Source organism: Oncorhynchus masou, chromosome 18 (assembly GCF_036934945.1).
Source record: "Oncorhynchus masou masou isolate Uvic2021 chromosome 18, UVic_Omas_1.1, whole genome shotgun sequence".
NCBI lineage: Eukaryota > Metazoa > Chordata > Actinopteri > Salmoniformes > Salmonidae > Oncorhynchus > Oncorhynchus masou.
In genome coordinates this window covers 8666670-8694426 of record NC_088229.1, presented here as the reverse complement: position 1 = coordinate 8694426, position 27757 = coordinate 8666670, and the positions used below count along the sequence as shown (strand labels likewise).

General features: G+C 44.2%; 1 protein-coding gene across 1 annotated transcript in view; it reads left to right on the top strand.

Annotated features, from left to right (window-relative positions):
• slc16a4 (solute carrier family 16 member 4) overlaps nt 1–27757 on the top strand; it is an 85419-nt gene that overhangs the window by 31673 nt on the left and 25989 nt on the right. The window contains exons 3-7 of the mRNA XM_064922087.1: nt 3541–3685; nt 4021–4153; nt 4538–4681; nt 5213–5374; nt 5540–6235. Of these exons, the coding sequence (XP_064778159.1) occupies nt 3541–3685; nt 4021–4153; nt 4538–4681; nt 5213–5374; nt 5540–6235 (1280 nt within the window). The remainder of the gene's footprint in view (nt 1–3540; nt 3686–4020; nt 4154–4537; nt 4682–5212; nt 5375–5539; nt 6236–27757) is intronic.

Genomic DNA, 27757 nt, shown 5'->3' with positions numbered 1-27757 from the left:
TTCCCCAACAACTACCTAATACACACAAATCTAAGTAAAGGAATGGAATAAGAATATGAATATACGAATATATGGATGACCGAGCAGCATAGGCAAGATGCAATAAATGGTATAAAATACAGTATATACATATGGGATGAGTAATGCAAGATATGTAAACATTATTAAAGTGGCCAATGATTTCAAGTCTATGTAGGCAGCAGCCTCTCTGTGTTAGTGACGGCTGTTGAACAGTCTGATGGCCTTGAGATAGAAACAATTTTTCAGTCTCTCAGTCCCAGCTTTATGCACCTGTACTGACCTCACCTTTTGGATGGTACCAGGGTGAACAGGCAATGGCTCGGGTGGTTGTTGTCCTTGATGATCTTTTTGGCCTTCCTGTGACAATGGGTGCTGTAGCCTGGAGGGCAGGTAGTTTGCCCCCGGTGATGCGTTGTGCAGACCGCACCACCCTCTGGAGAGCCCTGCGGTTGTGGGCGGTGCAGTTGCCGTACCAGGCGGTGATACAGCCCGACAGGACTCTCTCAATTGTGCATCTATAAAAGTTTGTGAGGGTTTTAGGTGACAAGACACATTTCTTCAGCCTCCTGAGGTTGAAGAGGCGCTGTTGCGGACATTGAACACAATTGCATTTTGAATTCACAAAGATACCGTGATAAGATGTCCTGAGGCCCATTTTCGTGCCATTCATCCGCCACCATCACCTCATGTTTCAGCATGGTAATGCACTGCACCATGTCGCAAGGATCTGTAAGCTGAAAATGTCCCAGTTCTTCTATGGCCTGCAAACTCACCAGACATGTCACCCATTAAGCATGTTTGGGATGCTCTGGATCGACTTGTGCGACAGCGTGTTCTGGTTCCTGCCAATATCCAGCAACTTCGCACATCCATTGAAGAGGAGTGGGACAACATTCCACAGACCACAAGCAATATCTGACTCCATAACTCCATCCATCAACTCCATGTCGCACGGTATGAGGAAATGGTGGTCACATTGTTGCGGGGCTTCCATTCAACCACAAGCATTAGTGAGGTTGGCCACTGATGGTGGGCGATTAGGTCTAGCTTACAGTCGGCGTTCCAATTCATCCTAAAGGTGTTCGATGGGGTTGAGGTCAGGGTACTGTGCAGACCAGTCAAGTTCTTCCACAACGATCTCAACAAATAATTTCTGTGTGGACCTTGCTTAGCATTGTAATACTGAAACAGGAAAGGGCCTTCCCCAAACTGTTGCCACAAAGTTGGAAGTACAGAATCATCTAGAAAGTCATTGTATGCTGTAGTGTTAAGATTTCCCTTCACTGGAACTAAGGGGCCTGAACCATGAAAAACAGCCCCAGACCATTATTCCTCCTCCACCACTTTACAGTTGGCACTGTGCATTCAGGCAGCTAGCGCTCTCCTGGTATCCGCCAAACCTAGATTTGTCCATTGGACTGCCAGATGGTGAAGTGTGATTCATCACTCCACTGCTCCAGAGTCCAATGGCGTCGAGCTTTATACCACTCGAGCTGACGCTTGGCATCGCGCATGGTGATCTTAGGCTTGTGTGCGGCTGGTCGGCCATGGAAACCCATTTCATGAAGCTCCCGTCTAACAGATCTTGTGCTGACGTTTCTTCCAGAGGCAGTTTGGGATCGTTTTATTGCGCTATGCGCTTCAGCACTCAGCGGTCCTGTTCTGTGAGCTTGTGTTGCCTAAAGTATCCATGGATACGGTTTACCCTGACAGTGTTGTCATGTTACGGTTTACTTTGACAGTGTTGCCATGATACGGTTTACCCTGACAGTGTTTCCATGTTACGGTTTACCCTGACAGTGTTGCCATGTTACGGTTTACCCTGACAGTGTTTCCATGTTACGGTTTACCCTGACAGTGTTTCCATGTTACGGTTTACCCTGACAGTGTTGCCATGTTACGGTTTACCCTGACAGTGTTTCCATGTTACGGTTTACCCTGACAGTGTTTCCATGTTACGGTTTACCCTGACAGTGTTGCCATGTTATGGTTTACCCTGACAGTGTTTCCATGTTACGGTTTACCCTGACAGTGTTTCCATGTTACGGTTTACCCTGACAGTGTTGCCATGTTACAGTTTACTTTGACAGTGTTTCCATGATGCGGTTTACCCTGACAGTGTTGCCATGATACGGTTTACTTTGACAGTGTTGTCATGATGCGGTTTACCCTGACAGTGTTGCCATGTTACGGTTTACCCTGACATTGTTGCCATAATGCGGTTTACCCTGACAGTGTTGCCATGATACGGTTTACTTTGACAGTGTTGTCATGATGCGGTTTACCCTGACAGTGTTGCCATGATACGGTTTACTTTGACAGTGTTGTCATGTTACAGTTTACTTTGACAGTGTTGCCATGTTACGGTTTACCCTGACAGTGTTGCCATGTTACGGTTTACCCTGACATTGTTGCCATGATACGGTTTACCCTGACAGTGTTGCCTAACATGTACACAGCCCATCTGTAAATAGCACACCCAACTTGCCATGATAGGGTTTACCCTGACAGTGTTGCCATGATACGGTTTACTTTGACAGTGTTGTCATGTTACGGTTTTGTTTGACAGTGTTGCCATGATACGGTTTACCCTGACAGTGTTGCCATGTTATGGTTTACCCTGACAGTGTTGCCATGATACGGTTTACTTTGACAGTGTTGTCATGTTACAGTTTACCCTGACAGTGTTGCCATGTTACGGTTTACCCTGACATTGTTGCCATGATACGGTTTACCCTGACAGTGTTGCCTAACATGTACACAGCCAATCTGTATATAGCACACCCAACTTGCCATGATACGGTTTACCCTGAGAGTGTTGCCATGATACGGTTTACTTTGACAGTGTTGTCATGTTACGGTTTACTTTGACAGTGTTGCCATGTTACGGTTTACTTTGACAGTGTTGCCATGTTACGGTTTACTTTGACAGTGTTGCCATGATACGGTTTACTTTGACAGTGTTGCCATGTTACGGTTTACTTTGACAGTGTTGCCATGTTACGGTTTACCCTGACAGTGTTGCCTAACATGTACACAGCCCATCTGTAAATAGCACACCCAACTACCTCATCCCATATTGTTCTTGCTCTTTTGCACCCCAGTATCTCTACTTGCACATCATCATCTGCACATCTATCACTCCAGTGTTCATGCTAAATTGTAATTATTTCGCCTCTATGGCCTTTTTATTGCCTTACATCCCTACTCTTCTGCATTTGCACACACTGTACATAGATTTTTCTATTGTGTTATTGACTGTACGTTTGTTTATGTGTAACTCTGTGTTGTTGTTTTTGTCGCACTACTTTGCTTTATCTTGGCCAGGTCACCAGTTGTAAATGAGAACTTGTTCTCAACTGGTCTACCTGGTTAAATAAAGGTGAAATAAAAATATAAATAAAAAATATGTTACAGTTTACTTTGAAAGTATTATATATGGATATGGTGTAATTTGAAAGTACTACATATGGATATGGTGTACTTTGAAAGTGTTGCATTGTTGTGGTTTGTTTGCAGCGAGCCCAAGGCTGCCAAGGTTAACCTGTTCAGGAGAAGTAATACCTGTATGAAGACCGAGGATGAGAAGAAAGGGAAGGAGATCCAATATGAAGACCCCCCGGACGGTGGCTGGGGCTGGATGGTCGTACTTCACTGCTTCCTGGTACGGCTTCTTCTTTCCTCATCTTTGGGTGTTTTTGGGAGGTTTACGAAATGTTGATCTATTAGACACGTTTCTAGCATTTCTTGAAATAATTGTTGCTATGTTATGCAATTACACAAGGTTGTGGTCCATTTGGAAAATAAACCGAAATTCCAATTCCAGCATTGAAGTGAATTTGAATTCTAGTGTACTGTACTTCCTGAATTGAAAAGGAATTGACCCCAACCCTGCATGGTTGTAGTGTGCTCACGTGTTGGTTTGTGTGTGTGTGTTTTGTGCCTGCGTGCGTCTGCCTGCCTATCTGTGTACCTCCCTCCGTCGGTCTATGCCTCCAGGTGAATGTGCTGGTGATGGGGACCCTAAAAAGCTTTGGGATCTTCTTCGTGGCATTCCAGGATGAGTTCGGAGGGTCAGCAGAGAGTATCAGCTGGATCGGCTCCATCATGTCTAGCCTGCGGCTCTCAGGAGGTCAGAGTTCACATGACAGGAAAACATTCAGACTACAACTGTGTGTGTGTGTGTGTGTGTGTGGAAGTCATATTTGTTTGCGTGTGTGTATGAGTCTCGCTCAAGGTCAGAGTTCACATGAAACCAAAGTCTGACCACATCACTCGTCCCCCTGGGTCTGGGGTCTGAGGTCTGGGGGTCTGCGGTCTGGGTCTGGGGGTTTGGGGTCTGGGTCTGGGGGTCTGCGGTCTGGGGGTCTGGGGTCTGGCTCTTGTGTTGCATCGCCTTAACCACTGACAGGATCTGACACCTGTCTTTCTAACTAAGAACTTAGTGGATGGATGGATGGATGAATGAACAAATTATGGGACACATTTTCAAGTTTATCTGTTTGTTCCTGTGTAGGTCCCTTGGCCTCTGTAGCTTGTGCGAAGTTGGGTAACAGAGTGACCTCTATAGCCGGGGCTGTGCTGGTCAGTGTTGGCTTCCTCATGAGTATCTTTGCCACCAGCGTGGTATTCCTCTATATCAGCATGGGGCTGATTGTAGGTAAGCTAACAAGTTAAAAGCTCAAACAGTTAAGAGGTTAAAGGTTAAAGTGCAGCCGCTAGCCGTGCTACAATGCAAAGTAGCCCTGGGTCCTAAGTCTTAATTTGTATACTTGCAAGTATTTGTCTTGAGGTATTTGATATACTAGAACTGAGGGGTTTATCTGTCTAGCATTTGTATTTTGGTGAGAAATCACAGGTTTCTAATGAATAATTCTGAATCATATGATTAAGCAATAAGGCACAGGGGGTGTGATATATGGCCAATATACCACGGCTAAGGGCTGTTCTTAGGCAGGACACAACGCGAAGTGTCTGGACACAGCTCTGAGCCGTGGTATAATGACTATGTCACAAACTCCCGAGGTGCCTTATTGCTGTTATAAACTGGTTACCAACGTAATTAGAGCAGTAAATGTTTTGTCATACCCGTGGGTATACAGTCTGATATTCCACGGCTTTCAGCCAATCAGCATTCAGGGCTTGAACCACCCAGTTTATGATCATAAACATATCATATATCCCCTCTCAGGCCTTGGTTTTGCGCTCCTGTACCAAGCCACCTCAGTTGTCACGGCAACATATTTCCGTAAGAGGTTAGCAACGGCATACTCCATCGGAAGGTCTGGGATGGGCTTGACCTTTGCCCTCGCCCCCTTCACTCAGCTGCTGCTGGAAAAGTATGCCTGGCAAGGTACTGACACACAGACAGACACACACTATGTCTGTTGGTGTGTGGGAAGTATTTAATGATTCATCATTTAATGATGTGAAAATGATGTATATTTCTCTGTCAGTCACACGTCTACTGTATGCTTATTTTAGATTGACCCTGTAAAGAGCCTGGTTATTTCCACAGGAGCTCTGCTGATCCTGGGAGGCCTGATGTTGAACCTGGTGGCCTCTGGGATGCTGCTAAGACCCATCCACGTGAAGCCTGCACCACCCCCATCCTCATCCTCATCGTCATTCATCCAAAAAAGCCCTCTGATAGGTCCAGAGAAGGAAAAGAACTGCCCTCAGAATGGATGCTGCCTTAACGGATCCACGCCGTTAACCAATGGCATCGCCAAATCAGACTCTTCCCGTTCCATTCCTCCACCCCTCCACTGGGAAGCTGAGACCCAAGAGAAGGCCACGACCCATGGGCTGGGTCAGAGCAACCACAGCCACCCACCTCCACCAAACCCTGAACTGACCAAACGTGTCCAGAACAGGCAGGTGAACGGGAACGTTCAGGAGCAGTCCCCCACCACGCCACTCACAGACACCCCCAGTCCTGTGGAACAGAACGGTACCATTAGCATAAACGGTTCCTCTGTGGTTGGGTTCTCCTCGCCGAACGGCACCACCACCGTGGACGACCCTATCCCACCGTTCGTGAAAAACCGAGTCCTGGACTTCTCCCTGTTAAAGAACCCCTTCTTCTGCATCTATACCTGGTCCCTGGTGTTTAGCCAGCTGGCTTACTTCATCCCTTACTTCCACCTGTCTGCCCGGGCCAGGAACCTGGGCATTGACGCCATGGACGCTTCCTTCATCATCTCTGTGGCAGGTTAGTTTCACCTGGTCAAATGTATACATCAACCTACAGGCAGAATTTTGTGTGACACTTGTATTTTGAGAGTCCAACATAGGTGTTGAGTTTTAGTAGATGAGACAGGAATAATGTATTTTATTTGAACCAGACCCTCATTTGTCAATAAAATATATACAGTGCCTTGCGAAAGTATTCGGCCCCCTTGAACTTTGCGACCTTTTGCCACATTTCAGGCTTCAAACATAAAGATATAAAACTGTATTTTTTTGTGAAGAATCAACAACAAGTGGGACACAATCATGAAGTGGAACGACATTTATTGGATATTTCAAACTTTTTTAACAAATCGAAAACTGAAAAATTGGGCATGCAAAATTATTCAGCCCCCTTAAGTTAATACTTTGTAGCGCCACCTTTTGCTGCGATTACAGCTGTAAGTCGCTTGGGGTATGTCTCTATCAGTTTTGCACATCGAGAGACTGACATTTTTTCCCATTCCTCCTTGCAAAACAGCTCGAGCTCAGTGAGGTTGGATGGAGAGCATTTGTGAACAGCAGTTTTCAGTTCTTTCCACAGATTCTCGATTGGATTCAGGTCTGGACTTTGACTTGGCCATTCTAAAACCTGGATATGTTTATTTTTGAACCATTCCATTGTAGATTTTGCTTTATGTTTTGGATCATTGTCTTGTTGGAAGACAAATCTCCGTCCCAGTCTCAGGTCTTTTGCAGACTCCATCAGGTTTTCTTCCAGAATGGTCCTGTATTTGGCTCCATCCATCTTCCCATCAATTTTAACCATCTTCCCTGTCCCTGCTGAAGAAAAGCAGGCCCAAACCATGATGCTGCCACCACCATGTTTGACAGTGGGGATGGTGTGGTCAGGGTGATGGTGTGGTCAGGGTGATGAGATGTGTTGCTTTTACGCCAAACATAACGTTTTGCATTGTTGCCAAAAAGTTCAATTTTTGTTTCATCTGACCAGAGCACCTTCTTCCACATGTTTGGTGTGTCTCCCAGGTGGCTTGTGGCAAACTTTAAACGACACTTTTTATGGATATCTTTAAGAAATGGCTTTCTTCTTGCCACTCTTCCATAAAGGTCAGATTTGTGCAATATACAACTGATTGTTGTCCTATGGACAGAGTCTCCCACCTCAGCTGTAGATCTCTGCAGTTCATCCAGAGTGATCATGGGCCTCTTGGCTGCATCTCTGATCAGTCTTCTCCTTGTATGAGCTGAAAGTTTAGAGGGACGGCCAGGTCTTGGTAGATTTGCAGTGGTCTGATACTCCTTCCATTTCAATATTATCGCTTGCACAGTGCTCCTTGGGATGTTTAAAGCTTGGGAAATCTTTTTGTATCCAAATCCGGCTTTAAACTTCTTCACAACAGTATCTCGGACCTGCCTGGTGTGTTCCTTGTTCTTCATGATGCTCTCTGCGCTTTTAACGGACCTCTGAGACTATCACAGTGCAGGTGCATTTATACGGAGACTTGATTACACACAGGTGGATTGTATTTATCATCATTTGTCATTTAGGTCAACATTGGATCATTCAGAGATCCTCACTGAACTTCTGGAGAGAGTTTGCTGCACTGAAAGTAAAGGGGCTGAATAATTTTGCACGCCCAATTTTTCAGTTTTTGATTTGTTAAAAAAGTTTGAAATACCCAATAAATGTCGTTCCACTTCATGATTGTGTCCCACTTGTTGTTGATTCTTCACAAAAAAATACAGTTTTATATCTTTGTTTGTAGCCTGAAATGTGGCAAAAGGTCGCACATTTCAAAGGGGCCGAATACTTTCGCAAGGCACTGTACATCCAAATGAACACTATCAATTGACAATCAGTCTGGAAAGCTAAACTCTTAGAAAAAAAAGGTTTGGTTGTCCCCTTAGGAGAACCCTTTTTGTTTCCCTCTTGTCTAAATGGTTCTACCTGGAACCAAAAGGGTTCTACCTGGAACCAAAAGGGTTCTACCTGGAACCAAAAGGGTTCTACCTGGAACCAAAAGGGTTCTACCTGGAACCACCAACAAGTGTTATTCAAATGCTTTTCCTAGGGCGACAGCCAAAGAACCCTTTTAGGTTATAGTTAACTGCTTTTTTCCAAAGAGTGCAGTAATAGAATCCTGGGCAGGGGGTTCGACTATTCCTCTTCTGAATGTAACCTTCTGTAGCGTAACATCTAATTTTTTCAGTCTACTTAGTCAGAGGTAGAACCAGGTAACTTGCTTTTCTTTGCAGTGCTGTGGTAGGGCAGATTTTGTTTTAGAAGTGATGAAAAAAAGTCCTAATTTAGCTTTAGCTAGGGTATGAATTATGTAGGAGTACTGTAGCAGCTCAGATCCTGCAGTAGTTTTACAGCTCAGACTCAGATCCTGCAGTAGTTTTCCAGCTCAGACTCAGATCCTGCAGTAGTTTTACAGCTCAGACTCAGACCCCGCAGTAGTTTTACAGCTCAGACTCAGACCCCGCAGTAGTTTTACAGCTCAGACTCAGACCCCGCAGTAGTTTTACAGCTCAGACTCAGATCCTGCAGTAGTTTTCCAGCTCAGACTCAGACCCCGCAGTAGTTTTCCAGCTCAGACTCAGACCCCGCAGTAGTTTTCCAGCTCAGACTCAGACCCTGCAGTAGTTTTCCAGCTCAGACTCAGATCCCGCAGTAGTTTTCCAGCTCAGACTCAGACCCCGCAGTAGTTTTACAGCTCAGACTCAGACCCCGCAGTAGTTTTCCAGCTCAGACTCAGACCCTAGCTGCAGTGGTCTTACGTAACACATGCCCTTATATAAAACCTGAACTTTGGCCCAGTGGCCTGAGCCGTGGGGTTCAGCTCAGTAGTATTCCCATTGATGAGGCTGAGGCCACTCTGTATGAAAACCAGGCATGCATCCCAAATAGCACCCTATTTCCTATATACGGCCCTGGTAAAAACTAGTGCACTAAATAGGTAATAGTGTTCCATTTAGGGAGCACTCCAATAATAACATATCTCTCGGCCAGCCCAGTCCGTACGCTTGTAGACACATGCATACTGTAGTTAAAACCGGGTAGTTAAACATACTTCATGAATTATCGAATCACACCGGTGGTGAATGGGGTACTGAGTTGTGGAGTGGTGAATGGGGTACTGAGTGATGGAGTGGTGAATGTGGTACTGAGTTATGGAGTGGTGAATGTGGTACTGAGTTATGGAGTGGTGAATGTGGTACTGAGTTGTGGAGTGGTGAATGTGGTACTGAGTTATGGAGTGGTGAATGTGGTATAGTGTTATGGAGTGGTGAATATGGTACTGAGTTGTGGAGTGGTGAATGTGGTACTGAGTTGTGGAGTGGTGAATGTGGTAAAATCAAATCAAATTGTATTTGTCACATACACATGGTTAGCAGATGTTAATGTGAGTGTAGCGAAATGCTTGTGCTTCCAGTTCCGACAATGCAGTAATAACCAACAAGTAATCTAACTAACAATTCCAAAACTAATTTCTTATACACAGTGTGAGTGGTACTGAGTTGTGGAGTGGTGAATGTGGTACTGAGTTATGGAGTGGTGAATGTGGTACTGAGTGGTGAATGTGGTATAGTGTTATGGAGTGGTGAATGTGGTATAGTGTTATGGAGTGGTGAATGTGGTATAGTGTTATGGAGTGGTGAATGTGGTACTGAGTTGTGGAGTGGTGAATGTGGTACTGAGTGAATGTGGTACTGAGTTATGGAGTGGTGAATATGGTACTGAGTGGTGAATGTGGTATAGTGTTATGGAGTGGTGAATGTGGTATAGTGTTATGGAGTGGTGAATGTGGTACTGAGTTATGGAGTGGTGAATGTGGTACTGGGTTGTGGAGTGGTGAATGTGGTACTGGGTTGTGGAGTGGTGAATGTGGTACTGGGTTGTGGAGTGGTGAATGTGGTACTGGGTTGTGGAGTGGTGAATGTGGTACTGAGTTGTGGAGTGGTGAATGTGGTACTGAGTTGTGGAGTGGTGAATGTGGTACTGAGTGGTGAATGTGGTACTGAGTTGTGGAGTGGTGAATGTGGTACTGAGTTATGGAGTGGTGAATGTGGTACTGAGTTGTGGTGTGGTGAATGTGGTACTGAGTTATGGAGTGGTGAATGTGGTACTGAGTTATGGAGTGGTGAATGTGGCACTGAGTTGTGGAGTGGTTGTGGTACTGAGTTATGGAGTGGTGAATGTGGTACTGAGTTGTGGTGTGGTGAATATGGTACTGAGTTGTGGAGTGGTGAATATGGTACTGAGTTATGGAGTGGTGAATGTGGTATAGTGTTATGGAGTGGTGAATGTGGTACTGAGTTGTGGAGTGGTGAATGTGGTACTGAGTTGTGGAGTGGTGAATGTGGTATAGTGTTATGGAGTGGTGAATGTGGTACTGAGTTGTGGAGTGGTGAATGTGGTACTGAGTTGTGGAGTGGTGAATGTGGTACTGAGTTGTGGAGTGGTGAATGTGGTACTGAGTTGTGGAGTGGTGAATGTGGTGAATATGGTACTGAGTTGAATGGAGTGGTGAATGTGGTATAGTGTTATGGAGTGGTGAATGTGGTACTGAGTTATGGAGTGGTGAATGTGGTACTGAGTTATGGAAATGGGGTACTGAGTTATGGAGTGGTGAATTTACTGATTTGTCACATGTGGTACATGGTTATGGAGATGTGGTACTGAGTTATGGAGTGGTGAAATGGTTGTGTTTCCAGTTGAATGTGGTACTGAATGGAGTAATAACTGAGTTAAGTAATGTAACTTAACAATTCCAAAACTAATTATGGAGTGGTGAATGTGGTACTGAGTTATGGAGTGGTGAATGTGGTACTGAGTTGTGGAGTGGTGAATGTGGTACTGAGTTATGGAGTGGTGAATGTGGTACTGAGTTATGGAGTGGTGAATGTGGTACTGAGTTATGGAGTGGTGAATGTGGTATAGTGTTATGGAGTGGTGAATGTGGTACTGAGTTATGGAGTGGTGAATGTGGTACTGAGTTATGGAGTGGTGAATGTGGTACTGAGTTATGGAGTGGTGAATGTGGTACTGAGTTATGGAGTGGTGAATGTGGTACTGAGTTATGGAGTGGTGAATGTGGTACTGAGTTATGGAGTGGTGAATGTGGTATAGTGTTATGGAGTGGTGAATGTGGTACTGAGTTGTGGAGTGGTGAATGTGGTACTGAGTTGTGGAGTGGTGAATGTGGTACTGAGTTATGGAGTGGTGAATGTGGTACTGAGTTGTGGAGTGGTGAATGTGGTACTGAGTTGTGGAGTGGTGAATGTGGTACTGAGTTATGGAGTGGTGAATGTGGTACTGAGTTGTGGAGTGGTGAATGTGGTACTGAGTTATGGAGTGGTGAATGTGGTACTGAGTTATGGAGTGGTGAATGTGGTACTGAGTTGTGGAGTGGTGAATATGGTACTGAGTTATGGAGTGGTGAATGTGGTATAGTGTTATGGAGTGGTGAATGTGGTACTGAGTTGTGGAGTGGTGAATGTGGTACTGAGTTATGGAGTGGTGAATGTGGTACTGAGTTATGGAGTGGTGAATGTGGTACTGAGTTATGGAGTGGTGAATGTGGTATAGTGTTATGGAGTGGTGAATGTGGTATAGTGTTATGGAGTGGTGAATGTGGTACTGAGTTATGGAGTGGTGAATGTGGTACTGAGTTATGGAGTGGTGAATATGGTACTGAGTGATGGAGTGGTGAATGTGGTATGAGTTATGGAGTGGTGAATGGAGAGTTGGTGAATATGGTACTGAGTTGATGGAGTGGTGAATGTGGTACTGAGTTGTGGAGTGGTGAATGTGGTACTGAGTTGTGGAGTGGTGAATGTGGTACTGAGTTGTGGAGTGGTGAATGTGGTACTGAGTTGTGGAGTGGTGAATGTGGTACTGAGTGATGGAGTGGTGAATGTGGTACTGAGTTATGGAGTGGTGAATGTGGCACTGAGTTGTGGAGTGGTGAATGTGGTACTGAGTTATGGAGTGGTGAATGTGGTACTGAGTTATGGAGTGGTGAATGTGGTACTGAGTTGTGGAGTGGTGAATGTGGTACTGAGTTATGGAGTGGTGAATGTGGTACTGAGTTATGGAGTGGTGAATGTGGTATAGTGTTATGGAGTGGTGAATGTGGTACTGAGTTGTGGAGTGGTGAATGTGGTACTGAGTTGTGGTGTGGTGAATATGGTACTGAGTTGTGGAGTGGTGAATATGGTACTGAGTTATGGAGTGGTGAATGTGGTATAGTGTTATGGAGTGGTGAATGTGGTACTGAGTTGTGGAGTGGTGAATGTGGTACTGAGTTGTGGAGTGGTGAATGTGGTACTGAGTTATGGAGTGGTGAATGTGGTACTGAGTTATGGAGTGGTGAATGTGGTACTGAGTTGTGGAGTGGTGAATGTGGTACTGAGTTGTGGAGTGGTGAATGTGGTACTGAGTTGTGAATATGGTACTGAGTTATGGAGTGGTGAATGTGGTACTGAGTTATGGAGTGGTGAATGGGGTAAAGTTATCAAATCAAATGGAAATTTTTATTTGTCAATACTGAGTTATGGTTGAATGCAGATGGAGTTAATGCTGAGTTATGGAGTGGTGAATGCTTTATGTGCTTCCAGTTCCGGAGTGGTGAATGCAGTAATAATGTGGTACAAGTTAATGGTGAATGTGGTACTGAGTTACAGTGGTGAATTCCAAAACTAATTTCTTTATAGTGGTGAATGTGGTACTGAGTTATGGAGTGGTGAATGTGGTACTGAGTTATGGAGTGGTGAATGTGGTACTGAGTTATGGAGTGGTGAATGTGGTACTGAGTTATGGAGTGGTGAATGTGGTACTGAGTTATGGAGTGGTATAGTGTTATGGAGTGGTGAATGTGGTACTGAGTTATGGAGTGGTGAATGTGGTACTGAGTTATGGAGTGGTGAATGTGGTACTGAGTTATGGAGTGGTGAATGTGGTACTGAGTTATGGAGTGGTGAATGTGGTACTGAGTTATGGAGTGGTGAATGGGGTACTGAGTTATGGAGTGGTGAATGGGGTACTGAGTGGAGTGAATGTGGTACTGAGTTGTGGAGTGGTGAATGTGGTACTGAGTTGTGGAGTGGTGAATGTGGTACTGAGTTATGGAGTGGTGAATGTGGTACTGAGTTATGGAGTGGTGAATGTGGTACTGAGTTATGGAGTGGTGAATGTGGTACTGAGTTATGGAGTGGTGAATGTGGTACTGAGTTATGGAGTGGTGAATGTGGTACTGAGTTATGGAGTGGTGAATGTGGTACTGAGTTATGGAGTGGTGAATGTGGTACTGAGTTATGGAGTGGTGAATGTGGTACTGAGTTATGGAGTGGTGAATGTGGTACTGAGTTATGGAGTGGTGAATGGGTACTGAGTTATGGTGGTGAATGTGGTATGTGTTATGGAGTGGTGAATGTGGTACTGAGTTGTGGAGTGGTGAATGTGGTACTGAGTTATGGAGTGGTGAATGTGGTATAGTGTTATGGAGTGGTGAATGTGGTACTGAGTTATGGAGTGGTGAATGTGGTATAGTGTTATGGAGTGGTGAATGTGGTATAGTGTTATGGAGTTATGGTGAATGTGGTACTGAGTTTTGGAGTGGTGAATGTGGTACTGAGTTATGGAGTGGTGAATATGGTACTGAGTGATGGAGTGGTGAATGTGGTACAGTGTTATGGAGTGGTGAATGTGGTATGGGTACTGGTGAATGTGTATAGTGATGGAGTGGTGAATATGGTACTGAGTTATGGAGTGGTGAATGTGGTACTGAGTTGTGGAGTGGTGAATGTGGTACTGAGTTATGGAGTGGTGAATGTGGTACTGGGTTATGGAGTGGTGAATGTGGTACTGTGTTATGGAGTGGTGAATGTGGTATAGTGTTATGGTGAATGGGGTGAATATGGTACTGAGTTGTGGAGTGGTGAATGTGGTACTGAGTTATGGAGTGGTGAATGGGGTTGTCTGTAACTCGTTTTAGTTGTCAGTAACTAGTTCTGCCAAATGGTTTCCAAGATAATGTCTGTTGCCACAGTCTGCTCTGTGTGTAGTAATGGAGGGAATGTAATGATAGGAGATGTGTAGTGTGTTGTGACAGACTGTCACGTCGAGTAGCTAGCTAGCTAGCTAGTGCATAAGCTTTGAGTTCTGAGATTAGGACTGGGAGTGTTAGGATGGGTGCTGGTACGTGTATTAATGTAGGCCTAACACAGAGGTTTATGGGCCAGGGTCCAGTAGAGTCAGTGAATGCCAGCCAGACAAAGCCAGCCGTGGGTATGGATGTCTCTATTTTCATCTTGACCCCTGAGTACCCCTAAATAAAGCAGAGGGCTGACGATCCGGGTGCCGCAGAGAACATTAGTGGATGGCCTGTCCTCTTGAGTTAACCCTATCAGTCCTTAGATCACATCTAAAATTGGCTTTGCATTTAATCTGACTTTCATTGATCTGCATGTCCAGCCCTCATATTTAGCCTCACAATGAAGTGTTTTATTTTCAGGACAACCAGGACTACAATGAAGGGTTTTCCCATGTTCTGGTCAGGACAACCAGGGCACAAAACTATTTAACATGAACAGTTGCATTCATGAGTTTTATTGACGCATGTCAAATTAGAAAATAAGGTCCATATGAACTCATATGAACGCTGTAAGTACAGAAATACATTTCCGACTAGTCAGAGATAACTGTGTGGAGTTTGTGACAGCAACTATGTGAGCAAATTACAGTATTATAGACACTATGTCCTAGGATTTACTATGGTCTTCTATGTATAAGACCCCTTACAGTATTATAGACACTATGTCCTAGGATTTACTATGATTTTCTATGTAGAAGAACCCAGTACAGTATTATAGACACTATGTCCTGGGATTTCCCATGATCTATGTAGAAGACCCCTTACAGTATTATAGACACTATGTCCTGGGATTTACTATGATCTATGTAGAAGAACCCCTTACAGTATTATAGACACTATGACCTGGGATTTACTATGATCTATGTAGAAGAACCCCTTACAGTATTATAGACACTATGTCCTGGGATTTACTATGATCTTCTATGTAGAAGAACCCCTTACCTTCTAATGACTCTTGTGTAGTTTGTGAATGTGTTCATGAGTCTCAGCTTTTCATAGATACAGTTTATAGCTCAAACTATTCGGACTCGCCAGAAGTTTTTGTGAAAATACCTGTCACCAGGCCCCTTCAGGAACCGCCCTTGTCTCAGAAACACAGCTCTAGCTCAGCCCCTGTTAATCACACAGACGAGTGGTTGGTATCTATGGATGCAGAAGTATATAATGGTACAACCCAGAAGTATATAATGGTACAACCCAGAAGTATATAATGGTACAACCCAGAAGTATATAATGGTACAACCCAGAAGTTTGTAGCTCAAACACACCTTTTAAAGGGGGTTAGATGTAAGGGTTTAACACAGTGAGTGGAGAACATTAAGGGATGGTCTATGCTCCTCATGGAGTTAAAAGGTTTTCATAAGTAGGTCTGTGATTAGGGGGGTATGATGGCATTGGGGTATTCTCAGCACACATTTGTTCTGTCTCACATTCTGCTGTCATGTCATTCCCAGAAAGTGAACAGAGACAGAGAGAGACTGCCATCCACTCCTGCCACAACAAACCCAACATATCCCCCAGCCTTCTCCCTCCCTCCCTCTCCTCCCCACATCAATTGAAAGAGGCCCTTTCAGCTAGCTGAGCTCAGACAGAGAGGAGGGCCACCATAGTCCAGACCATAGAAATTGAATTACTAGAACGCACATTCCCATTCCAGTCCATGTTCATTCATTCTATTATTTCTATTTCTATGCTCCAGACAAGGCCTCATGTCAGGCCATCGTCGCTGCTCCACTGGCATTGCTAGGCAACGGCTTACTGAGTAAAAGTGGCTGCCGTGGCGACAGGAGGGCATCCCGATTATCATTTTTTTGTCCAATGTTGAAGTGGCTGGTTGATATTGTTCCCTCAGAATCGCTGAGGCGGAGATGTGTACAAATGGAAAGGCGAGATGAGCCAACAGAGCTTTGTTTAGTAATGAGAAGGACTGGGGGAAAGAGGAATGACTAACATGTGTTTTAAACCACTGCTTTAACAGTGGGACCTCACTAGGGAATCTTGTGGTTTAAACCCCTGCTTTAACAGGGGCACCTCACTAGGGAATCATGTGGTTTAAACCCCTGCTTTAACAGGGGGACCTCACTAGGGAATCATGTGGTTTAAACCCCTGCTTTAACAGGGGGACCTCACTAGGGAATCATGTGGTTTAAACCCCTGCTTTAACAGGGGGACCTCACTAGGGAATCTTGTGGTTTAAACCCCTGCTTTAACAGGGGCACCTCACTAGGGAATCATGTGGTTTAAACCCCTGCTTTAACAGGGGGACCTCACTAGGGAATCATGTGTTTTAAACCCCTGCTTTAACAGGGGGTCCTCACTAGGGAATCATGTGGTTTAAACCCCTGCTTTAACAGGGGGTCCTCACTAGGGAATCATGTGTTTTAAACCCCTGCTTTAACAGGGGGTCCTCACTAGGGAATCATGTGGTTTAAACCCCTGCTTTAACAGGGGGTCCTCACTAGGGAATCATGTGGTTTTAAACCCCTGCTTTAACAGTGACCTCACATAATGCCAAGATGGTGTAACAGTGCAGACCTTGTTTGTCGTTCTCCCGTGTAAATTTTGTATTTTTCATCTTTTTATATATATATGTCAATATATTTTCAATCTCTTTTTCCATTATTAAATTAAATATACCTTCCGGCAATCCGCTTCACCCAATGTGATACGGATCTGCTATTTTTAGACCTTATTGCCAGAACCTCCCATCAGAAGCTAACCAGCTAATTAGCTACTAGCTATTTAGTCATTGTTAGCCACTGCTAGCGGCCTTTTCCTTTATCACAGACACCAGTCGCTTTTAGCCTGGATAATACTTGCCAACCTGCCAGTCAGCTCAGCGCGTTATCAACCCTGAGCATTTCGGACTGTTTTTCTCCACTTCAACACCAGATTCCTGCCGTAAGTCCTGGACCATTACTCCAGATCATCGCAGCTAGCTAGCAGCCACCGACTGACCCAGCCCCGAAGCTAGCCTTGAGCCAGGCCCATCTCCAGGCCTACCCAGTGGACCCTATGATCACTCGACTACTGAGCTAATGCCTCCGGGACTCTTCACTAACACGACTAGAATCTACTACACTACCGGATTCTTGCCGTAAGCTCAGGACCTTCGCATCGGGTCATCGCTGCTAGCTAGCTGCTACCAAGTGGCTATAATGGCTAACGCCCTTGTCCCGTAGCTAGCACCAGTTAGCCGCGAGCTAGGCGCATCTCCCAGCTAGCAAACGAAATTACTCCAGCTACAATACCTCTTTTTCCAACTGGCCTGGACCCTCTGTCAACATGGAGCCGCCGTTCCATCACAACTGGTCTGGCCACTTAATTCCATCCGCTGTGCCCTCAACCGGCCTTTCCCAGACATCAAAGCAGATGCTTCTAATATCCTCGGCCTGCTAACTCTTTTTTTTTTTTTAACGCCGTGTCTCCCGCTTGCTAGCGTAGTAACGACTACCTAACGGCTTCCCTGTTTCACCTATTGCTGTTCACTGGACCCTATGATCACCTGGTTACATAGCTGATGCCTGCTAGACTGTTCATTAATCACGGTACTCCACTTAGTTTATTTTGTTTATCTGTCGGCCCCAGCCTCGAACTCAGGCCCTGTGTGTAGTTAACTGACGCTCTCTGCCCATTCATCACCATTTTACCTGTTGTTGCTATCTTAGCTGATTAGCTGTTGTTGTCTGACCTGTTGTTGTCTTAGCTAGCTCTCCCAATCAACACCTGTGATTGCTTTATGCCTCGCTTAATGTCTCTCTCTAATGTCAATATTCCTTGTATACTGTTGTTTAGGATAGTTATCATTGTTTTAGTTCATTGCTGAGCCCCTAGTCCCATTCAACATGCCTCCGATACCTCTTTTGTCCCATCTCCCACACATGCGGTGACCTCAGCCAGCATAACTAGTGTGTTCAGAGATGCAACCTCTCTTATCGCCACTCAATGCCTAGGTTTCACTCCACTGTACCCGCACCCTACCATACATTGTCTGTACATTATTCCCTGAATCTATCCTACCACACCCAGAAACCTGCTCCTTTTATTCTCTGTCCCCAACACACTAGATGACCAGTTGATAGCCTTTAGCCATACCCTCATCCTACTCCTCCTCTGTTCCTCCGATGAATATTGAGGTTAACCCTGCGTGTCCCCAGGCACTGTCATTTGTTGACTTCTGTCATCGTAAAAGCCTTGGTTTCATGCATGTTAACATCAGAAGCCTCCTCCCTAAGTTTGTTTTATTCACTGCTTCAGCACACTCGCCAACCCTCATGTCCTTGCTATGTCTGAATCCTGGCTTAGGAAGGTCACCAGAAATTCTGAGGTTTCCATCCCCAACTGCAAAAATTTTTTCAAGATAGAACTGCCAAAGGGGGAGGAGTTGCAATCTACTGCAGAGATAGCCTGTCAGAGTTCTGTCATACTTTCCAGGTCTATGCCCAAACAGTTCGAGCTTCTAATTTTAAATATTAATCTCTCCAGAAATAAGCCTCTCACTGTTGTCGCTTGCCCTCCAAATACACCTCTGCTGATTTCAATTAGGATCTCAGCAATCACTGCCTCACTGCCTGCGTGCGTAATGGGTCCGCGGTCAAACGACCACCCCTCATCACTGTCTAACGCTCCCTAAAACATTTCTGCGAGCAGGCCTTTCAAATCGACCTGGCCCGGGTATTCTGGAAGGATATTGTCCTCATCGCATCAGTAGAGGATGCCTCACCATCTTAAATAAGCCCCTTTCAAAAAATGTAGGACTAAGAACAGATAACCAGCACAAAAACAACCTGTGGTGGACTGCACTAGCATCGAATAGTCCCCACGATATGCAACTTTTCAGGGAAGTCAGGAACCAATACACGCAGTCAATTAGGAACGCAAAGGCTAGCTTTTTCAAACAGAAATTTGCATCCTGTAGCTCTAACTCCAAAAAGTTTTGGGACACTGTAAATTCCATGGAGAATAAGAGCACCTCTGTACGGCTGGCCATGCTTTCCTCCTGGCTACCCCAACCCCGGCCAACAGCTCCGCACCCCCCGTAGCTAGTGACCTCACTAAGGGAATCATGTGGTTTTAAACCCCTGCTTTAACAGGTGACCTCACTAAGGGAATCATTTGGTTTTAAACCCCTGCTCTAACAGTGACCTCACTAAGGGAATCATGTGATTTTAAACCCCTGCTTTAACAGGTGACCTCACTAAGGGAATCATGTGGTTTTAAACCCCTGCTTTAACAGGTGACCTCATATATTTATATATTTATTTGATACACTGCCAATTTTGTAGGTTTTCCTACTTACAAAGCATGTAGAGGTCTGTCATTTCTATCATAGGTACACTTAAACTGTGAGAGACGGAATCTAAAACAAAAATCCAGAAAATCACATTGTAAGATTTTTAAGTAATTAATTTGCATTTTATTGCATGACATAAGTATTTGATCACCTACCAACCAGTAAGAATTCCAGCTTGCTCACCGTTCTTGTGATCATTTTGACCCCACGGGGTGAGATCTTGCGTGGAGCCCCAGATCGAGGGAGATTATCAGTGGTCTTGTATGTCTTCCATTTCCTAATAATTGCTCCCAAAGTTGATTTCTTCAAACCAAGCTGGTTACCTATTGCAGATTCAGTCTTCCCAGCCTGGTGCAGGTCTACAATTTTGTTTCTGGTGTCCTTTGACAGCTCTTTGGTCTTGGCCATAGTGGAGTTTGGATTGTGACTGTTTGAGGTTGTGGACATGTGTCTTTTATACTGATAACAAGTTCAAACAGGTGCCATTAATACAGGTAACGAGTGGAGGACAGAGGAGCCTCTTAAACCTCTAGCGACGAGCAATCCCGTATCAGGGAGCGTAATCATAGCCTCAAGCGCATTACCATAACGCAACTTTTCCTATTCATGAAAATCGCAAATGAAATGAAATAAATATATTTAAACACAAGCTTAGCCTTTTGTTAACAACACCGTCATCTCAGATTTTCAAAATATGCGTTACAGCCAACGCAAGACAAGCATTTGTGTAAGTTTATCATGGCATAATGCAATGCTAGCTCTTCTGGCAGCAGGCAACATTTTCACAAAAATAAGAAAAGAAACCAAATTAAATCATTTACCTTTGAAGAACTTTGGATGCTTTCACTCAGGAGACTCCCAGTTAGATAGCAAATGTTCCTTTTTTCCAAAAATATTATTTTTGTAGGCGAAATAGCTCCCGTTTGTTCATCAAATCGACCGGAAAATTCTACCATTACAACGCCAAACTCTTTTCAAAATGAACTCCATAATATCGACAGAAACACGGCAAACGTTGTTTAGGATCCATCCTCAAGGTGTTTTTAACATATGTATTCGATAATATATCCGTCGACGCAGTTGGTTTCTCATAAGAAACGATTGGAAAAATGGCTACCTCAGTATTTTACGCTAGGTTTTCTCCGGGAGACACCATGCGACCACTCACCCTATATGGTCTCTTACAGCCATTCTCCAATGGAAATGCCTAAAAAGACCTCACAATGCTGCAGACACCTTGGGAAAAACATGGAAAACGTAAGCTGACTCCTAGCTCCTTCACAGCCATATAAGGAGTCATTGGCATGAGGCGGTTTCAAAAATGCGGCACTTCCTGATTGGATTTTTATCTGGGTTTCGCCTGTAACATCAGTTCTCTGGCACTCACAGACATATCTTTGCAGTTTTGGAAACGTCAGAGTGTTTTCTTTCCAAAGCTGTCAATTATGTGCATAGTCGAGCATCTTTTCATGACAAAATATCTTGTTTAAAACGGGAACGTTTTTCATCCAAAAATTAAAAGAGCGCCCCCTATATCCAACTGGTTAAAGAAGAAGTTATAGGTCTGTGAGAGCCAGAAATATTGCTTGTTTGTAGGTGACCAAATACTTATTTTCCACCATAATTTACTAATACATTCATAAAAAATCCTACAATGTGATTTTCTGGATTTTTTTTCTAATTTTGTCATTCATAGTTGAAGTGGACCTATGATGAAAATTACAGGCCTCTCTCGTCTTTTTTAAGTGGGAGAACTTGCACAATTGGTGGCTGACTAAATACTTTTTTGCCTCACTATATATATACAGTGCCTTGTGAAATTATTCGGCCCCCTTGAACTTTGCAACCTTTTGCTACATTTCAGGCTTCAAACATAAAGATATAAAACTGTATTTTTTTGTGAAGAATCAACAACTAGTGGGACTATCATGAAGTGGAACGACATTTATTGGTGCCAACCTTATAGTGCCAACTGTGAAGTTTAGTGATGGAGAAATGATGGTTCGGGCCCCTTAGTTCCGGTGAAGGGAAATCTTGACATTCTAGACGATTCTGTGCTTCCAATTTTGTGGCAAATGTTTGGGAAAGGCCCATTCCTGTTTCATATTGAAAATGTCACTGTGCACAAAACAAGCTCCATACAGAGATCAGTGTGGAAGAACTTGACTGGCCCTGACCTCAACCCCATCGAACACCTTTGGTATGAATTGGAAAGCCGACTGCAAGACAGACCTAATTGCCCAACATCAGTGCCCGACTTCACTAATGCAGCAATGTTCCAACATCTGGTGGAAAGCCTTCCCAGAAGAGTGGAGGCTGTTATTGCAGCAAAGGGGGACCCAACTCCATATTAATACCCATGATTTTGGAACGAGATGTTCGATGAGCCTGTGTCCACATACTTATGGTCATGTAGCGTACATGTAGCTAAGTAATCTGATTCTACCCCCCCCACTTCCGCAAAGAAATCGCATTCGACGTCAAAGTCCATCATAAATACCTTGCAAACACACTGCTCTGGCCTCCCAAGACCCCAATAATCCTTGTAATGACTTTCTCGGCACATTTCTTTCTGCTAATTTATTTCATTAGGCTAATATTTACCAATATATTTTTTTTATGTAATATTGAAATTCAGGAAGAAGATGAATGTGCGCCATGATTCGGGACCGAGGTCTTGGACTGCTTATTAGTATTATGAGTAATGGAAAAGGAAATTGAATCATAAAATAAAAACACAATAGTCCGTAGGATTATGTTACATGTACAGTAGTAAGCCAAATACAACACGAGCAAACAAATAACATTTACAAATGACTTTGTAGTGACTACAGGTTTTAGCTATTTACTTTTGCAATCTACCTCGAATGGTTGGAGCTTTCCCGTCTATGGTGGAAAAAACGGTGGGAATAGAAGCCGGTTTCAACCTGTCCCAAAGTAATCACTCTAATCCCAAAGTGATCAAAGTGATCACTCTAATCCCAAAGTGATCACTCTAATCCCAAAGTGATCAAAGTGATCACTCTAATCCCAAAGTGATCACTCTAATCCCAAAGTGATCAAAGTGATCACTCTAATCCCAAAGTGATCAAAGGGATCAAAGTGATCACCCTAATCCCAAAGTGATCAAAGTGATCACTCTAATCCCAAAGAGATCAAAGAGATCACTGCAAATGGACGACACCGCTGGTGAATCCCTTCAGTCTTTGTATCGACACCATAAATCAGGATGTCAGATGGCCTGTAGCCGTGCCCGACAGATAGTTCTATCGTGGACAGGAAAAGAGTGAAATTGTGCAATATATTTGTATCTGACAGGGACATTATTGCGCCCGGGGGGTACAATGCCCCTGAATTCTGGGCAGATATTCTGCCTACTTACTTCCCTGAAGTTACTCAGCTACTCGAGTATGATTCGCCTACAACTTTACTTCAGAGAACCAGAACTTCAAACACTTGCCTAGCTACTTTGTGTACTTCTCTTTGTTTGCTTCCTGTCGTCCTTACTTCCGTTATTGAAGACCAATAGTAACATCCTCCTTCATCCTGCCTCGTGTAATTATCAATCTTAGAACTACGAAGAAATAAAATAATCAACTGATTATAGACGATACGGAAGACCTTCGCGCTAGCATAAAGTAGGTCTTATTTAAAATAAAATACTTTTTACATATAAGTCAATGCCATGTAACGATAAATACACATGGTTTTTAATGCATATTTAGGTCATTTTGGAAATGTGGCATGTTTATATAAACATACAGAAATCTACGTACTCAAGCAATGTACCTAGAAACTGTCTGGGGGCACTGACAAACTTCCAGGCAAGTGTTATAAAGAGCCCAGAAGTGATTTTGGATGAACTTCCCCTTTAAGGTTTATCGTTGAGTTGCATGGTGCACTAACACCTGCCTGTCTTATCTGTCAGAGGTGAGAGCCCCACAAACATCAAGGCCACAGACAAAGCCTTGTGACTTCCCATTCCCAAGCATTTGGCTTCCAGGAAGAGCAGAGTGGAGGGAATCTGTTTGTGCTGTCTTGAGTTGTCAAGAGTTGGCAAGTCTGTTCCGGGTTGGCAAGACAGCACAAACAGATCTGGGACCAGGCTAAAGAGAACGAGGCAGCTTTATTGAAAGCCGTTGCGCTGCGTTTCTACAGAAACAGCTGTTGAACAACTTCCACCAACCTGCTGTGAGTAAAACACACAAACAACCTCAGGGCTAGTCTGTTCTCCGGAGGCGGACCATGGGGGGGGGACCATGGGGGGGGGGGGGACGCTCTCTGGTCACTAGGAGAGGACAGATAAACAGGAACAGGGGAAAGACAGCTGTCTGGACTCATTGCTGTGGAATATTCCACAGTAGAGATAGTAATGTTCTGTTACAAGACATAGAGCTCGCTAGCTTGTAGTCCTAAAAAAATGTAAATGAGTTGGCCGTGGCTCGTTGGTCAAAGCTTACGGGGAAATTAATAGGGGTTTTGTTAGGTTTTTGAAAACTCTGAAAATAAGGTCTGTGGTAAACACAGGTTTAGGAGATTTTATATGTTCTATGAGATCATATCTGTCAGTTAACCTTCATGAATTATGAACCCTTTATGTGCTTGCTTTGATTACATCAATTCTTCAAAATGCACAAAAAGTGACGTTAACTGATGAAGATTATAGAACAAAACGTATAAGAGCCTGTATTTACCACAGACCTTTTTTTCGGGCATTTATCCAAAACTTCTCCAAAAAAAAACACATTTTATTTCCCCGTAGGCTTTGATCAACGAACCATGGCGGAGCTAACCTCAGTTGGTGCCGTCAAAAAGACGCCATTACTATTGCTCTCTAGTTTTAGTCACGTTTTTATGATGGTCTTTCTTCAGCAAGAAAAAAGACCATCACACAGCTGCAAATCACATCCTGATAAAAGCTGTTGACCGTTTTCAACCAATAAGAAAAGACAACCAGCTTTTAAAATCTATCATTCTACTCCACTACTTTTCTAGACTCTCACCAAGTGTACTCTAACAAAGTGAGAACCTATAATGCTGCAGAGTATCTGAACGGAAGTCCATAGTAGATTGAAGTCACTAAATGTAGCGTGTCCCCGCACTGCACCTTTATCACTGCAGTACTGGATTTATCTGGAAATCACTATGGCTGTATCCCATAGGTCACCCCATGTGTGCCTTGGTCAAAAGTAGTGAAATATATAGATACCAGGCTGCCATTTGAAATGCAGACGAGTAATGATCTGACTGCATTTCGTTGATCAATGGGATGATGATGCTGCCCGTCTGCCCTGAGCTATTCCTGAACCCAGGATCAATACAGCCACAGCAGCGACAGGGGCTATCACATTCACATTGACCTCGGAAAGATAAGGGAGGTCACGTCAAAAATGGCACCCTTTTCCCTATATAGTGGACTACTCTTGCCCAGGGCCCATAGAGCTGTATTCGAAAGGAGTGCACATTTATAGGAAATAGGCTGGCGTTTTTGATGTACCTTCATCATCGGCCACTCGAACCAATCAATTAAAAACGTAATCAATAGATTGTGGTGTGACAGATGATCGTGAATACAGTACTCGATGCAGATCTTATCTCCTCATTTAGATGTTGCCGTTATCTACTGATTGTTTCTATCATGTTCAGCTCTTTGAGTAAGCTGTTGTCAGTCAAGGCATTATGAATGAACACACTGTTGCTTATGATAAGCCACTGCACTAATCAACCTCTGTGTCCCATCGAGTCGGCAAACGTTGTGGAACCCTGCAGATTACAATTCATCACAAATAGAACTGATTGTGATTCCCAAATTCTACCAACGTTTGTTTGTGTAGCCTGTTCACAGATCTTTGTGCTCATGCCAACTCCATCGCTTTCATTGTCAACCCAAACATTGCAATGAGTGACAAGGAGTTCGGATGATAGCAGAAACAGACTGGCACTCAGGCATGATAGTGTTCCACAACGTGGTGCCCTGCTGAACGCAGCCACAACACTGGACGTTCTCTTCAACGTGACAGGGAACACAGGACTCCAGATGGGAACTCTGTGGGAGACTGAGTGGGAGGAGACTGAGTGGGAGGAGACTAATACATCCTCATCATTCACCAGATGTCACACATCATGTTTTAGCACAGTGTGAAGACTGCTGCTGCTATGTCTCTGTCTTTCTCTCTCTCAGATAAAGGTTGGTCTATCTCTCTTAGTCTGGCTCTCGGTCACCCACTCAGGCATGCAGGGGTTATTCTATACTTCAGAAAGATTAAGGCATGGTGATTGATTTACTGATTTGATTGAAACAAGGTCTGAATTCAGTACGTTTATTTTTTGTTCTGGAACATTCAATTGAATGGAAAGGGTTCAATTACTGAACAAACAGTTTGAAAAATGGGGTAGAGGGGTAGAGTTGTGGGTTGGGGAACGCAGTCACCATGGCCACTCCCTTTAAAATACATCACTCATTGCATTAAGCCACACCCATCAAATGAGAGAGAATGTACATCAAAGTCTGTTCAAGAACGTACAATCAATCTAATGTATTTATATAGCCCTTTTTACATCAGCAGATGTCACAAAGTGTTATAAAAAAACAGCCTACAACCCCAAACAGCAAGAAATGCAGATGTAGAAGCACGGTGGCTAGGAACAACTCCCTAGAAAGGAACCTAGAAAGGAACCTAGGAAGAAACCTAGAGAGGAACCAGGCTCTGCGGGGAGGCCAGACCTCTTCTAGCTGTGCCGGTTACATTGTCATTAAAGCCAGATTGTTCTTCAAGACGTTCAAACGTTTATAGATGACCAGCAGGGTCATACAGAGGTTGAGACAGCAGGTGTGGTAGAGAGAGAGAGTCAAAAACAGCAGGTCCAGGATAAGGTAGCGCGTCCGGTGAACAGGTCAAGGTTCTATAGCCGCAGGCAGAACAGTTGAAATTGGAGCAGCAGCATGACCAGGTGGACTGGGGACAGCCAGGAGTCATCAGGCCAGGTAGTCCTGAGGCATGGTCCTTAGGGCACAGATCCTCCGGGACGGGAGGGAGAGTGGGGGAGAGAGAATTAGAGGGAGCATACTTAAATTCACAGGACACCAGATAAGACAGGAGAATTACACCAGATAGAACAGACTGACCCTAGCTCCCCGCACATAGACTATTGCATCATAGATACTGGAGGCTGAGACATAGGGGGGTTGGGAGACACTGTGACCCCATATGACAATACCCCCAGACAGGGCCAACTAGGCAGATTATAACCCCACCACTGTGCCAAAGCATAGCCCCCACACCACTAGAGGGATATCAACAGATCACCAACTTACTACTGTGAGACAAGGCTAAGTATAGCTCTCCTCCACCGCACAATCTGGAGGGGGACACAGAACCAGACAGGAAGATCACATCTGTAGAAAAATAACTACATGTAGTTCAACGAGTAGCTAATTAAACAACATTTTGCAGTACCTTGCTGGTAGTTGAACAATATTCAAACCTTGGTAGATTTGTCTTTCAGTCGGTCACTGGTTATAACAAATTACGACGAGTCAAAGACGAGTCCTATTCACTTGAAGCAAAGTGAAATCATGCCCAACCGTCCGCCCCGGAAGCTCCGCCTTCCTGGCTATGAAACGTGTTCTCAGAGCATTTCGTATTATTCTGTATGTACACTACATGACCAACAGTATGTGGACACCTGCTCATTGGACATCTTATTCCAAAATCATGGGTATTAATATGGAGTTGGGTCCCCCTTTGCTGCTATAATAGCCTCCACTCTTCTGGGAAGGCTTTCCACTAGATGTTGGATCATTGCTGCGGGGGACTTGCTTCCATTCAGCCACGAGCATTAGTGAGGTCGGGCACTGATGGTGGGTGATTTAGGTCTGGCTCTCAGTCGACGTTCCAATTCATCCCAAAGGTGTTCGATGCGGTTGAGGTCAGGGCTCTGTGCAGGCCAGTCAAGTTCTTCCACACCGATTTCTACAAACCATTTCTGTATGGGCCTCGCTTTGTGCACAGGGAATTGTCATGCGGAAACAGTAAAGGGTCTTTCCCAAACTGTTTCCACAAAGTTGGAAGCACAGAATCATCTACAATAA